This window comes from Amblyomma mixtum, chromosome 7, assembly GCF_055824585.1.
Source record: "Amblyomma mixtum isolate Tamu chromosome 7, ASM5582458v1, whole genome shotgun sequence".
Lineage (NCBI taxonomy): Eukaryota > Metazoa > Arthropoda > Arachnida > Ixodida > Ixodidae > Amblyomma > Amblyomma mixtum.
Genome location: NC_143018.1, coordinates 20453632 through 20468530, shown reverse-complemented (window position 1 = coordinate 20468530; position 14899 = coordinate 20453632). Strand labels below are relative to the sequence as shown.

Below are 14899 nucleotides of genomic sequence, written 5' to 3'. Positions count from 1 at the left end.
ATATTTCCCTGCGCTTTAGATAACAGATTCGTTCTTTCGACTTGTCGATTCACATCTGGCCACATCTGACGGTCAAGGTACAGTTAACACAGAGCGAGTGTTCGCCGTGTTGGTCGAGGTTGAAATCAGCAGCTTTAGACTGGTTGCTGGAAAACTAAATGAAATCAGAATAGGCAGGGAGCATAGTTAAAATGTTTTATTTCCCGAAACCGGTAAAAAGACCGCGAAGAAGCGCGGGTTTGTGAAAGAAGGGCACGCGAACGCGGTTAGCTGCCTTAATTTAAGATCAGTGCTCAGATGAGACGAGTGCATGTAAACTATCGCAGGCGTTTCAAAAGAGCCGTGTCGGCTACGGCCGAGGTTGCCAGTGGTGGGACGTAGGCACACCGAGGATGCAGCGACGGGAACAGCCGACCAGACAGCAGAGGTGATTGGCGCCTTCGCAGTCCGCACTGTTCCGACAGTGGTCGACCTCGTGCTTGAAGGGCGGGAAGCAAGGAGCGTTGATCCGGGGACAAGAGAGCTCTGCGAGAAAAAGAGTGGCGGCAGCGATATGAAAGACATGCTCACGAGTGTACAGGGACGAGACTGCGACGGTGAACGGGTACAAGAACAAAGGTCGACGCCATATTAGACAGTGGGAAACCCGCGGACAGTTGCCCTTGAAACAGGAGCGAGCTCAAGTACAAAGTTTATGTACTCCGTTTCCGCGTTCCAAAAGGCATCTGCCGCGAGGGTGTGGTTTTCTGTGCAGTAGACTTTCAGTGCATTAGCGATTCACACAGCCTCTGCTCGGCACTATCAGACACGTAGTGCAATGCAAGCAATGTAACGAGTTCGCAACGCCATGAAAGAAAATTTCACCGCGACAGCAATAACGCTACGGTATGCGGGGCATATGCTACGCAGAACAAAACGCCAGCAGGAATGCATTCATGCAGTGCGCAGAATGTCGATATCGCAGTGGAAAAAAAAATTACCGTGGGAGAAAGAAAACGCGGGCTGTATACATATATATTTTAAAACCTGGCGCTTGCCAGTGAGCATTCGATAGTCATGCACGTTGCGACGTCATAGCAGACGCGATGCAGTCGAAATTAATATGAAGGTGATCACTGCAGGGCAAACCTAATAGCCGTACCGCAGTTTAGATTTGCAAGAATACCGATGAAAATGCACTAGATTAGTTTCCTCCGTCCTCGTGGCAGTCACAGCCACTTGTTTGTTAGAAGGAGTGATGGTTGGAGCAAAAAAATTTGTTCCTTTGCACGGCACGCAAGCAAGGACCTTCAATTTGAGGCCGACTATCAGGACAACGGTGAAAGGCTGCGCGGTTGTCTAACTCTAACGATGACACACCGCGACATGAACTATGGAAGCTGTAGTCCAGCATGTGCGTGACGTCACGTGTAAACAATCTAAAACTTCCCACAAGTTTCTGCTAGCCTATCGTTACATGCGCCAGTCTACTAAGTCAGCATGGGCATACCGACTGAAAAGAGGACGTGAACAAGACAGGCGAGACAAGATACCAAAGAGGACTCTTACCCGTGTTCGATTCTGCCTCACAGCTGTGGTGCAGGAAGCACTTCTGGACACATTGGTGGAGCCTGCGCTGGCACTTGCCGCACTGGCCCCGGCGCTCGAAGTCCTCCATGTGGCCGGGCAGGTGCACGGGGTAGTAGTCCTCGATGTCCCTGTCGCGATGAGGCACGAATTCATCCGTGCTGTGCTGAGTTATCGGCCTGACGTAGGCGTCAGGGCGAGCCGTAGGCCTGGCTGTAGGGATCGGGGGAGGGACGGGAGTCAGAGGTGGGCGAGTCTGCTGGAAGGAAACGCTATTTGTCGAAACGCCGTCAACCGACGTGGCAACTCGCTCCAAGGTTCCGGCGGAGAGTTGCTTGTTGTCCGGCGGCAGCGTTGTGCCTGCAGTGGTAGCCTGTCGAACCGGCTCTGTAAGCGTCGAATGAGCTGCCGTATGGGCAGAGGTAGCCTCAGTTTTCCCTTCGGATGCAATGGAAGTGGGAGGGCTGGCGACCGTGGTGCGTGGCAAAGCCGCAGTGGTAGTCGCCTGCGAAGTTTGGGTGGTGTTCTCATTAAGGGGAGACATTTGAGCCGCTCCTACCGAAGTCTGGATAGCCGGAGCAGTCGTGAGGTCCGAGCCGTTGCTTGAGATTGTAGGGCTAGGCCTTGTGATCTCTGCTCGTTTCGAGAGCAGCGTTGGTGGCACGGTCGTGAGGGTCGAAGACGCAGCTCCGGACGTTGTCTTTGGAGGCGTAGACAGCGAAAGGGGATTAGGACTTTCCTCACGTTGAACGGTTGTGGACGCTTCTCCGGGAGTGGTGGTTTCGATGATGTGGTCAGAATCGTTAAATGCATGTGCCGATGGCTGTGTGGTCAAGCCACTGGTCTGCCCGGAAGAAAGTGCTGCAGTTGAGTTTCCTTCAAGACTCTGGCGCGGCAGAACTTCCACGGTCGCATTAAGTGGCATACTCCGAGTTACTGTGGAGTTCAATTTGGTGGTTGCAGGAGTACTTGTGGACAAGAGCTGCGTGCTTTTGGAAACACCCTCACCCAGAGTAGTGGCGGTCATCGAAGCAGGCACTTCCGAAGCATGACCGATACCAGGAGCGACGTCAGTCCCTCGCTGCAAGTCGAGCGGGCTGGGCGGTTTTGAGGTGCCTTCCGAGACTTCTGCAGCGACTGTTGTCGCCTGACGAAGAGAGCCAGCTCTTTGACGTAGACCTTCAAAGCCAGCAGCTTGAATCAACTGGAGGTCACGAACAGGTGGTAAGCTTCTGATGGGAGTAGACATAGTGCTGTGGTGTAATACAGTGTCCGTCACTACCGATGACGACTCGGTGCCGTCTTGCATCGCTCCTTCAGTAGTGTTACCGTGGTCCGCGAGTGCTGGCCCAGTAGATGTCGGAAGCCTTAGTTCGTCAGCAAGCAAGACGTTGCTACCCTCCGAAGGCCTGTCGCCGAGAGACGTGGCAGCTTTGGTCGTTGTGCCTGCGGGAGGAAGAGAACTTCCGTGAGCGTCGCCCGGGCAACCTCCGAAGTAGTGGCACCCGAAGAACGAGTGGGTGGGGTGGAACTGTGAGGGGTCGATGGTGTGTCCTGTCTGTTTAGGGTTCTTGGTAAGTTGACTCGATGGCTCACCAAACGGCAACTTTGTTGGCCGTGCCGCAGCCCCTTGCTGGAAGGGCGGATGTCCCTCCTGGTGCATGAGCGCCATGTACGCTGCGTGGGAGCCCGAGTGCTGTTGAGGGCCGACCGGAACACCGTGATCTCCTGGCGCGTATAGTGCGCCATGCTGAAGGTGCGTCAGTGCTGGGGAACTGTCGAACTTTTCGACGCTTCCGTGGCTCGCCGGAACTTGCACTGCCTCGGCTTCTCCAGGCACAGCTCCCGTGCGTCGAACGCGGTGGCTGATAACAGAATCTGATAGAAGCACCACTAAAACGGCAGATAAAAACGACCCACCCATCGTTACTCCCACAGCCGCCGACCGTCGACACAGTTACTTCTACGTGCAGTGAGCGGCGTTTCGTCTTCGCAGCGAGCATATAAAGGGTCCTGAAGGCGAGGAGGAAAGGCTGAAGCCGCCCCACTGCGCTCTGCTCTTTTCGCTGGCTTGTGCGCATGACGTTTGTGTAAGTGCTGTGTGGCCTGGTGTGCCCGATCATTCTGTTAATCCATTTGTAGAAAACCTGTCTCTCCCCCCCCCCCCCCCCCCCCCCTTCGTTTCGACGCGGCCGACCATCACCACCGTGCGTCAAGACAGTAGCGGCTGGGCGAGGAGAGAAGTTTCCCTCATGGGCTAAGCAGAAGCAGCCACGGGAGCGCCACCTCGAAGGCTACGCGGAGCTCCGCGGAGCCGCTGCGAGTCTCTTCGGGATCTGCCCAGCGTCACGAGCGGTTGCAGCCGCCCGCTCTCGTCAAATTCCGCGGCAGGCGCACGGATATCTGTTGTGCCTTGCCCCTGGATTTCTGGCTCCAGGCAGCGAAACGAGCGCAGCAAATGCTCGGGGATGGCTTTGCCCGAAGAATGCGGCGCGTACGGGAAAACCCGGCCGCCACTGTCGGCGCATACAAACGTTCGCCGGCGATATCACCGAAGTTGCGCCCCTACCCCAGCCGGTAAGTCGGAAGCTCTTCTTACGTAGCCTGTAACCTAATGCGATTTGAGGGATACAAATAGAGGCGAACAAAACATGACATTAATTGTTCCAAGCTGGCATGAAAATGAAGCCTCATCGTTTATTTCTCTCCCTACCCTTATTACACGGGTACAGGGCGAATGGTAAAAAATGTTTGGTTTGGTTTATGGGGTTTAACGTCCCAAAGCGACTCAGGCTATGAGAGGCGCCGTAGTGAAGGGCTCCGTAAATTTCGACCACCTGCTGTTCTTTAACGTGCACAGACATCGCACAGTACACGGGCCTCTAGAATTTCGCCTCCATCACAAACGCAAATAATAAGCAATGTTTTGAATATGGCGTAACAAATGAAAGGGCATGCAGCACGAAAAAAGCAACACGGACGGAGCAGAGTCGCGAAAAGTGGCCCTTTTGTTCATTGGCAAATAGTGCGACGTCAAAAATACGCGCCGTTAACGCCGAAAGTACTGCGCGCGCCGTAGTTTGCGCAAATCTTGCGGATATATTTATCCCAAAACTTAAATTCAAATAATCTGTGAATTGTATTTATATAAAGTTCATTGATTTTTTTAGCTGAATATTACACGTTGAGTACACTTAAATGTTCTAAAACTAAAACATTTCAGCTTGGTTCTAGTAAAGCCCGTTAGAGGGATGGAGTCGACGTCATGGAGACGGAGACGCCGCTTTGAAAACAAGTGTGCGCCAGCGAGCGGTGCTTGCGCGATGAGGCGCTTTTCTCCTCAATGCCTAAGTTCTAGATGAAGATGACTTGCGCAATCGTTTCTAGACTCCCGTTATGTTATGTAGAGCACAAGTTGCCCCGCCCCGGCGCCCGGTAGTTATGGAGGACGGCTAGGGCGGCAGCTCTCCCTCGCTTCCGGATAGCCGCTTGAGTTTCGTTTTTGCGTGGCCCGTACCGAACATCGCTCGATGTGAGGCTGTAGGCATTCTCGTGACGCTTACTTTTAGCGTGTTTGTGAGCTCTTAAATTTGCGGCATGGCGTTTAGGTGGGACGACTTCGCCAGGGAATACTACTGGGTAAGCTGTCCGTTTCCGGAACAAATATTGCATATTCCCCGAATGCTGCCACTGCACTGCACAAACACGGCCGTGCTTAACTCGTTGCTTCACGCTGACCATGCTTTAAAGCAATACAGAATTGAGATCGTTGCACAACGCACAACGCTTTAAACCGGCTACATAGTTGCGTCTTCACCCCGTGTGACCAAACCGTACGTCCGTGGCAGATTTGGGGGTAAAAGTAAGACGGACAGGATTGATTAGAGCTAAGGCGTATCATGGTCTCACTGCCACAACCGTGAAGCACATGTTTAGGTAACCCACTAAAATCTAATGGGATTTTAGCCGACAGCCACAAAGCGCGCAAATCTTAAAGGTCGCCACTCTTCGTCCGCATTCCTTAACGGCCTTTTGTGCTCAGAATTGCACGTGTACTTACAAAGCAGTGCATGTTGTCACAACAAGTTGGGCGCACTGTATACATTTCTCGCGACGTAACGCGTTGTTGTATGAAAGACATTTGCATGTTTGCCTTACATTAAAAATTACAACAAAACGGTTTTGAGCACACGTTTAAAGCCAACCTGAAAGACAGTTGTAGTTTTTCTCACTTTTGACTCTAGGGTTGTGCTGAAATTTCCAGTACATTTTTTCTGGCTGTGAAATCTGTAATCAAACTTACTGCGAAAGGGTTGCACACATTTACAGTCCTGCCCCACTAATACAACCCCTGTTAATATGGACGATTCGAAACATGGACAACTTTTCTAGGGACCAAACTTGAATATTCAATGCACATATGCCTCGTTAAAATGGAAACCCACAGTCCGGATGATGGACAGGGTGAAAATGCACTGAGCCCATTGGGGCCGATATATGTATTTTTGTCGCTTTAATACGGGCAGCGACTAAATCTTTCCTTTCGTGTATTTCGAGTAGTAGGCCATCAGCAAAAAGCAGTGCAAAAGTGTAAACGCCTGAATGGTTTCATGCTTTACAGTTAAGTGTGTTTTTTTTGTACGATTCGTTACTGAAGACTCGCTTTATTGACAGTTTTGCTTGCGAACCAAAGAGTCCATATTAACAAGGCACGACTGTAGATGCACCCCTTGCATGTAACCTGTTGCATGTTTTCGAAATCACCTCCATGCATTTGAATAACCTTTTGATTAATAGTTTTCATTTTAGTCAAATTTGTTTTCCCTACCTGTTTCCGTGAGTGTAAATGCATAGCGCAGTCATTTGTTTCCCCCCCCTGGAACAGGTCATTCTGCTTGCAATATTTGCTGTGATGGCACTCGCTGCCATAGCAATTTGGGCAATTCTGCGATGCAGGTAGGTCAACTACTGCATCAATATCCTTGTACAGAGGGCACAACTTTTCTGGAATGCTCGAACTACATGCTCTCAACTGCGAAAGTGCCTGCCAAAGGTGCAGGGTTCACAAGGCAAGAAAAGACTATGAAAACCCAAGAGAAAACCATATAACTGCGCATGATTATTTCCGGCCAGTTTCGAACGAGGTCTTATCGTTATATGTCGCACGTGGTATGGGAAACACATCCAGAGCATGTAGCTCAGGCATCCTAGACAGCCATTTTGTGCTCTGTACTAGCTGCAGCACTTGTTTTGAAGCCCGTTGGTTGTTACTTGTGCACATTGCATTTACAGTGTTGCCAGAGTACATTGTTTCTTTAATTTGTCTGTATAAGGAGCCTGTATAAAGATGCAGAACTTCAATGCCTCCTTGTGCGTTTCAACAGAACTTAAGCTGCTTTTACTGTTTGTAAGCTTGCCACACTTATTAAAGCCAGTTAGGCCTGTGACACTTTACTTTTGAAAATGATTAGCATGAAATAATAGCTATTGCTGTTGAAATGATGGTGTTTTTGGAAAGATGTTTCGAACTTGTGTTCCCACAATTGACCAGTTTCCTCTAATATTAAGAGGTGTGAGGCTGCACTTACTAAAATTGGCGGCCCTGAATACTTTTAGGCACAACTCACAGTTTCTCAATTAGTTTTTCTTCCGCCAACATAGTTAATGCAGGCCTAAAGAAATCCATTTGGTTTGTGACGCCAAACATCGACACACATATCATTACAAGCTTGTGCAAAATTATGTACAGAGTGCCACAGAAGTTGGAAATCAATGCAACATTGAAACACCAGGATTCCACAAATGAGTGCTTGAGGATCGGTTGATCACATTTTTGTTTCAAAAGTGGACATGACACTAGAAACACAATAATAAAATATTATTGCAGGTGACAAACCTGTGTACACAAGAACGTTGAAAAATATGCTACCAGGCTCACTGTTGCATGTGTTATTGTGTTTGTTAGCAAACACAGGAAGAAGCATCCCAGTTGCGATATGAAGAGTGCGGAACTCATCACAAACAAAGAAATCACTACTATTTGGTGCACTTTTGTGGAAAAAAGCTGCACATCTGCAGTGACCAGAAATGTTGTGTCCGTAAAGGTTAACGGAAACCATTTTAGAGCAGGGATTTTTGGAAATTTATTAAGTTGCAAATGCAGAGTGAATAATTTAAAAGTGGTTAAAGGTGGTTTTTGTCATGATAAATGCCATGATGAATAAATTTAATAAATAAATAAAAAAAGTTACTAAGAAGGCCTGGACTGATAAATGAATAGGATGGCTGCATCTCATAAGCATAGGCTTTGTTGAGCAGCATTCATGCGCGGACAGAATTTCAGCATCTGTTGTGTATTTATATACTGAGGGCAGATGAAAGGGCACTAAACTAAGGGCAGTGCTTTTGCTAATAACAACTTTGAGTGTATTCAAGTGGCTAACTTTTTGCCAATAAATTTAGCCTTCTTAAGCCAGAAAAGATTGCATCATTCACTAAGCCTTGCTTATGGGCTGTATATCTCATTAGCATACTTTCTCTTCAATCAATATAGGAATAGATGCATATGCTAGACGAAAAGAACACTAACTTCTGTAGTTGTGGTGCCTATTTCTGTGTTTTCGTCTTTTTTTTTCTAAAAAAGCAGCAAAAAGGAAACGCATTTATAGAAACCTTCTCAGGTACTTTGGCATTGCTTGCTTTCAATACTGCTTTCATATGGTGGAACTCTTGTGGTGCTATACTCTGAAGCACTCTACCGCCTTCTTGTTTTAGCTTTTTAGCTTGGCTCTCTAGTCTTCCTTCATCATTACAGTTTAACTAAAGTAGCATTTCCGGCTGACGAGTTGTTTGGCACTGTGGTTGGCAGGTATCCCCGACACGAATACCTGGCACTCGACAACGAAAGCAGCTTCATCTCGGATAGGCTTGAATTAAGCCGGAAGCTACGTGGTGACATCGATCGCAGTGAGTCTTCATCACATAAAGCCATGAATGGCTGTAATGGTTTTTTTTTTTTTTTTTTTTTTTGCAGTGGAGTTGAATTCAGTCATTTCTCGGTAGAATAAATGGCTTAATGAAATGTTGTCTTGGGCAGCAGCACGATAATGTAATAGACAATAGTAGGATACGACTTAAAAAAAAACAGCAGTTGTTAACTTTGAGCCACAGTTCGTGGCGTCCTGTATTACTCTGCTGGCCAATCACTAAAGTAAATCGAACCAGCTTCTTAATGTTTGACTATATTAACAAGCCAGGTATTAAATATATAGACCTTCTAATTTTTTGTTCTTGTGATTGGCTTCTTGTTTAGGTAACAACAAAAGTTTTAAAAACGGACTACATTTGTGTTGTGAAGAAGTTGTGCACGGCGGTCCTTTTTTCGTTGGAGATTTGCTTTTTCAGGAAATTGCATATGGCAAAAACGCGCATTTCTTCAGTAGGCTTTCACAAAACAAAAAAAAAAAAACACCAGTGAGCAGCCTTAATGCAAAGACACTTCTTGAAGCTCCAAAATGGTGAAGTGCAGGCATAAGCATATTTTATGAAAGGAAAGTGTACAGCGGTGAGCAGCCTTGTCTAGAGCGCTTGAGCAGTGCGCACTTGGTAACAAAAACCGAAATTAGAGAGCAGCCCCCCATTACAGGGCAAAGTTTTCGTGCCTGCTTTGTTTACGAGGCTATCTGGCGTTACTTCCGTGCAAGCGTTGCAGCTGGACCCTAGAGGCTGCCACAAAATCTGGATTTGTTTGCAAGGAAGTGCACCGCCCGAGCGCTCTAGACAAGGCTGCTCACCACTGTACATGAATTCTTGCTGAAGTGACCTGTACCTGGATTCTGAAGCATGACAGTAACACATGTTCATCATCCTCAGTCTCTTTCATATTGTTGCTGTGCAGAATTCAAGTATGAATCCTTAGTAGAGTGTACCGGAATTCTATTCCTACCACAATCATCCATTTGTCACTAACATCCCGTAGTAGAACTTTTTCTTCTTTTTTGAAGTTTTCTTTATCATCGAGCTGTTTGTGAGTATGCATCCTTTTTTGTTTGTTGTACCTTTTGTTTTTCTTTAAGGTGCACCAATGCTGCCAGGCTATACTGGTAAGCTAACTGCATCTGCTTTATTTTTGCAACAAAATAACAGTAACAACAACAACCGTAGCAACTTGCCCAATTGTAGTTACTCTGAAGCTTAGAGTCGTTCGTTTGAATTAAGAGCAACTGCAGTGTAAGGTCATTACTTTTCTTGTGCAGTGATTTTGTAGTGTGACTTGACTGCTTTCCAAAGGTAACCTAGCCATCCCTGAACGACACATCGTCTGTACTTCAGACGCTTTGTTGAGTATCTGAATATCTACACAGAACTTTCCCCATTTTGCAGATGAAGCTTTAATCAACTGCCAATACTACCTGCGGGGCTCAACGAGATACTTCCTTCGTTACCAGCTTTGCAACATAGGTGAGTTGGCAGCGCTTCAAGAGTGCGGTACCGGGCAGCACAGATGTGCGTATGCAAAGTGCTCCCTTACTGCCTGAACCACGGCTTTAAAAGGACCAATACAGGTTGATGGCTGAAGTGGGTTTGCTGACACTGCCGTAGAGCAAAGAGGACTATAGTTTACCTCGAAGCAATTTTATTACATAGCCTAACTTGACCAACACTGTTTCCACTTCGAGTTATTGATCAATTCGCTCTCGCCCTACCATAAGCTTGCCGTCCCGGTTAGCTCAATTGGTAGAGCGACTGCTCCGGTGAAGCGGTGGTCCCGGGTTCAATCCCCGGACCAGGACAAATTTTTCTTTAACTACGAAGTTTCTGAGAAAGCTGTATAGCTTTCCTTTGTAGCCGTATGGCTGCGCTCGGGTGGATGCCAATGAGTAATTACTCCCTTATTACAAATCTACTCCACCTTGGGGGATTCCCCTAAATATTTGACCAGCCTAACTTACTGGATCAACTTCTGTATCAACGGAAATGCACAGTCTTTCAATTAGACATTTTGGCTTATAAAAGAAAAATGAAAACTGCAGCTAGTGCAGTTTGTGGAAAAGTAGCCTTATTCACACTCTCATGGAATAGTACAAATTTCTGAGGTTTGTAGTGGCAATGGCTGCAAAGGCACACCAATCAGGTCAGCGGCTAGTAGGGAAATGCTGCCAGGTCATCATCGTCATCAGCCTGACTATGCCCTTTGGAGGACAAAGGGCCGCATTGCATGGCCTGCCACCCGCCGCGATGGCTCAGTGGTTACGGCGCTCGGCTGCTGTCCCGGAAGACGCGGGTTCGATCCCGGCCGCGGCGGTTGAATTTCGATGAAGGCGAAATTCTAGAGGCCCGTGTACTGTGCGATGTCAGTGCACGTTAAAGAACCTCAGGTGGTCGAAATTTCCGGAGCCCTTCACTACGGCGTCTCTCATAGCCTCAGTTGCTTTGGGACGTTAAACGCCAATAAACCAAACCAAACCAACCAAGCATGGCCTGCCGATGCCTATGTTTTTTTCGTTTTTTTAGGAGTAGTTCATAGCATGTCAACCAACTGTATACGTTTTGGCTTTTGTGAGTGTTCTGGATGCCAGAATCACTCTTGGTATGCCAGTACTGTAGCAAAAACTGGACAGTCTTTGCTTTCTTTGGAACACTGCTACTTCATTATTAAGGAAATTTTTTGTGGATCCGTGGCAACAAAAAAAATGTTAATTTTGACTAATTTATGAGGTTATAAATGATTGTTCTTACTTCTGGCTTTCTGCAACAAAACTGCTCCAGTTTCCTAGCTGCATTCTAGTATGTCACTTTTTCTAATCCTTAGTTCGATTAAAGACATTTGGCTCGCAATACTCTGAGCTCACAGGTGGCTGAAAATTTGTTCAAATTAAGCGGAGTCTTTTTAATACACTAAGTGCCAATGAGACCAGCATATTTGTTTTATTATTTATTTGTTTAGAGATACAGTCAGCCCAAATAGGACCTAGATAAGGGTGATGTCATACAACCGAATATGAAAATGGAGAAGATGAAACAGCGAAGTGCAACAAAAACTTTGAGACCAGACAAATTTAGATTGCTTAATGAAAACATCCATTATCATTGACAGAAGAACTTCACAACTTTCAGCCCTTACTATTTGTTCTTGCAGTTTGTTCCAGTCTCATGGTGTTTACAGGAAAACTGAACACATTAAACAAACCTTCAAAGTTTTTTTTGCTTTTTGATAGTTCTAGGATGCTTATTTCATGCCACACGTGACACAGTTTCATCAGTATGTCTGTGTCTGTCTACAAGTGTTTCGTTTTTCATAATACTATAGAACATGTTTAGCCTTTTTTTCTTTCTTCACACTTTTATCTTCTCGTTTAGACCACCCATTTAAAGTCAGCCCCATATTCGCGCGCACAAATTTGTTCAAATATTCACCTCTTTTACTTGGCATCTCACAATGGAACAGTTTGCCTGCAGATGTCGCCTCCATATCTAATCATGCATCTTTCCTCAAGGCTTTAGAAGATATCTTATGTTAGGCTGTTTTGATTGCTTTCTTGTTATTGATGGTTTTAGATTACTTATCTCGTTTTTTTTTTCCCTTCATGTACTGGGCTGTATTCATTGCTGTATTGAGCTCCCTGCCCGGTATTGCGCGTGCTTATAGGTAATTCTGTTATAGCCTTGTGTAATCACTCAAAAATATATACCTATTGTATAGACACACAGGTTCAAAATTATTTTATTTCTCCCTACATTTTTTCTTTTCTGTACTTCTATGGTTATCTTATAAGTGCATTTTTACTTGAGCCGCCGCAGTGGCTCAGCGGTTATGGTGCTTGGCTGCTGACCCAAAAGACGCGGGTTCGATCCCGGCCGCGGCGGCTAGAATTTCTTTGGAGGAGAAATTCTAGAGGCCCGTGTACTGTGCGATGTCAGTGCACGTTAAAGAACCCCAGGTGGTCGAAATTTGCGGAGCCCTCCACTACGGCGTCTCTCATAGCCTTAGTCGCTTTGGGACGTTAAACCCCATAAACTAAACCAAACCAAGCATTTTTACTTGTGTGCATATATAACCAGTTTTGAATTGTATTCCCCCCCCTATGTAATGCCCGAAAGGGCCCTTAGGGTAAATAAGTGAAAAATGAAATAAATGAAATGAAATCATTTGTATCGTCGAAGAGGAAAATTTGTTCCTGCTTTTGATGCTTAGAAAAAATATGAATATATAATATATATAATAATTCAGTAGTTCAAGTAAAGTGAGTTTGAAGTAGTGAGAGTGCTTTTGCTACATTGATTGCATGTGTGTTCTTGACTATAGGCAGTCGCATGGACCGGCACTGGTTCGTGGTGCGGGACAGTGCGACGCGCACCGAGCGACTCCTGACAGTGACGGCCCTGCCAGATGCCTGTCCCCTACGCCACTCTCCCTGCCAGGTGCGACCCGGCCTGCAGGAGATTTTCCTCGACCTCCAGCACCCGTACGTCCACCCGGTGCTCGACATCGACATCAAGGTACGCATCGTCCGTGTGCGACCATTCCCGGCCTCGCATCCCTATGCTTCTCGCAGAAGCATGCATGCTTAGCGGGTGTGTCGTTTGAGTCTTTGCATGACTCGGAGCTCTGCTTGCAGGTGTTGGCTGAGCGGCCGCACGTAGTGGTGGTGTCTCCCCTCAATGACGTCGGATCACTCAAAGATCTCATCTACCATGTGAGTCCAATCTTGGACAATGTTAGTTTTGAGAAAACTTGAGGAAATGGATAAGGCAGTGATGTTTCATTTGGGGAATTTTTCCCTTTTTTAGGGAATTCTTGAAGAAAAAATTTGCCGAAAGGGAATCTTTATGGGTTTCCAGAAAATTTTAAGAACCGGCATTTTCACACTTTTTCCAGACTGGTGGATTTTCAAAACTGCTGCAGGGAAAAAGGGAATTGAAGGAATTAAGGAATTTTCAGTTATGACTTGGGACATCACAGGCTATAGGGGATATCGTTACCTTGTCATGGTAGCACAATGACATAGGCATTCTTGAGGTGGTGAATGCAAAGCTGCATATGACTGAACTGAAACAGTGTCGAGGTCCCAGTCAGCTTGTTTGCCGGTTGAAAAATCTGGTTTTGAGTGCTAAAATATGCCTTGCTTATGTAATCCACGTAATGCCACTTAAAGGCAAGAGAAAAGCAGCAGTGTGAGATTGTAAGCCTAATAATTGTAGGAGAAAGCTATGGAGCTATTGTTTTGCATTCCTTAGTTTTGCTGACTCACGGAGTTGTTGCTGACATAGCATTGTGATGTGTTGTGAGTGAACAATGTGGATGTGTTCCTAGCCTAGGTATGCATTTGTGGTGAAGTAGTGCCATCTGGGGTATGTACTATAATGCACTTCACCCTGACCAGTGCTGCCCCCTGCGTGCGTGCAGAGCAAGTACAACGAGGACTGGCAGGAGAAGTACCGGCCGCAGGGTGTGGGACTGCCCCAGGATCAGGTGCAGCGGCTGGCCAAGCAGATTGTCGAGGGCCTGCTCTTCCTGCACGAGAAGGACTTCCCTGCCTTCTACAACCTCCACCTGGGCAACGTCATCCTCCAGAACGGCGTTGCCAGGTATGTGCCGCCATCTGTCGGAGAGTATTTGCAGCAGGTTTCAGGCAAAAAGCACAGTGGCAAGGCTGATTAAAGCATTGTGTGCAGTGAGTAAGCTACACAAGTGCCTATGAATTCATCTTCTAAGAGGAAAGGGGTAGCTCAGGCGCACTTATTTTTCTCTTCGAGTACCGTGCAGATTTGGATGATGTTTGTTTCATCTGAAGAAAAAAGCTACAACCTAGTGACTGGGGGAACCACAGTTCTGGTTTAAGTTAGATCAGATTAAATGTCTTATTTCATTTTGTCATTAAAGCTAGAGTACCTTCAGGTTAAGCTGCTTAGAAGTTTGACTGGGCTGCAGCCTGTTTCACGTTGTCACAGGAGTAGTGGCAGACTTACTCAGTATGGAAACAAATTCAAAGAACATTAAAGGTGCAAATTAATAATCCGTTACAGACAAAGGTTGTCTTTTTTTTTAAGTCATGAAGTTGTTAAAAATTACAGAATTTCAAATTGTCAAAATTGTTTGAAGTAGTGTAAACTGCAACTGATGTAACTGAACTCCAAGTGAAGCCTTTAGTCAAACTTCTACTTTCATTGGTCAGTGGTTTTCAGCTTTTTTTTTTTCTTTAAATACTACAGATCTCAGTATTTGTGCAACAGTCAGCTGAAGGTTTTTCGGTCTGCTCACATGGCATTGATTGGGGGCAGATGTTTAAGTCAAAGTAAAACCAGAGAAAGCTGAAGCCACCAATTTCATAAA

The 14899-nt window shown here is 46.3% G+C and overlaps 2 protein-coding genes across 2 annotated transcripts in view; one reads left to right on the top strand and one right to left on the bottom strand.

Moving 5' to 3' along the window:
• Nucleotides 1-257: 257 nt before the first annotated feature.
• On the bottom strand, nucleotides 258-3508 carry LOC149335169 (uncharacterized). The gene is made up of 2 exons (XM_089553759.1): nucleotides 1549-3508; nucleotides 258-525 (listed from the first exon to the last, which is right to left on the bottom strand). Exons 1-2 carry the CDS (start codon nucleotides 3488-3490, stop codon nucleotides 350-352), a joined length of 2118 nt encoding a protein of 705 aa, XP_089409885.1. The 5' UTR covers nucleotides 3491-3508; the 3' UTR covers nucleotides 258-349.
• A 1342-nt stretch (nucleotides 3509-4850) lies between these two features.
• The window catches only part of Slob (Slowpoke binding protein), a 29489-nt gene continuing 19440 nt past the window's right edge, over nucleotides 4851-14899 (top strand). The window contains exons 1-7 of the mRNA XM_089551835.1: nucleotides 4851-5205; nucleotides 6452-6522; nucleotides 8435-8532; nucleotides 9949-10026; nucleotides 12872-13065; nucleotides 13185-13262; nucleotides 13973-14154. Coding sequence (XP_089407961.1) covers nucleotides 5164-5205; nucleotides 6452-6522; nucleotides 8435-8532; nucleotides 9949-10026; nucleotides 12872-13065; nucleotides 13185-13262; nucleotides 13973-14154 — 743 coding nt within the window. The 5' untranslated portion in view covers nucleotides 4851-5163. The remainder of the gene's footprint in view (nucleotides 5206-6451; nucleotides 6523-8434; nucleotides 8533-9948; nucleotides 10027-12871; nucleotides 13066-13184; nucleotides 13263-13972; nucleotides 14155-14899) is intronic.

Excerpts from the sequence above, each read along its gene's own strand:
- LOC149335169 (XM_089553759.1), bottom strand. The coding sequence starts at position 3,490 with ATGGGTGGGTCGTTTTTATCTGCCGTTTTAGTGGTGCTTCTATCAGAT. Across the intron at positions 526-1,548 it reads TGAGGCAGAATCGAACACGG|AGCTCTCTTGTCCCCGGATC; the intron begins GTAAGAGTCCTC and ends TTTTTCTCGCAG.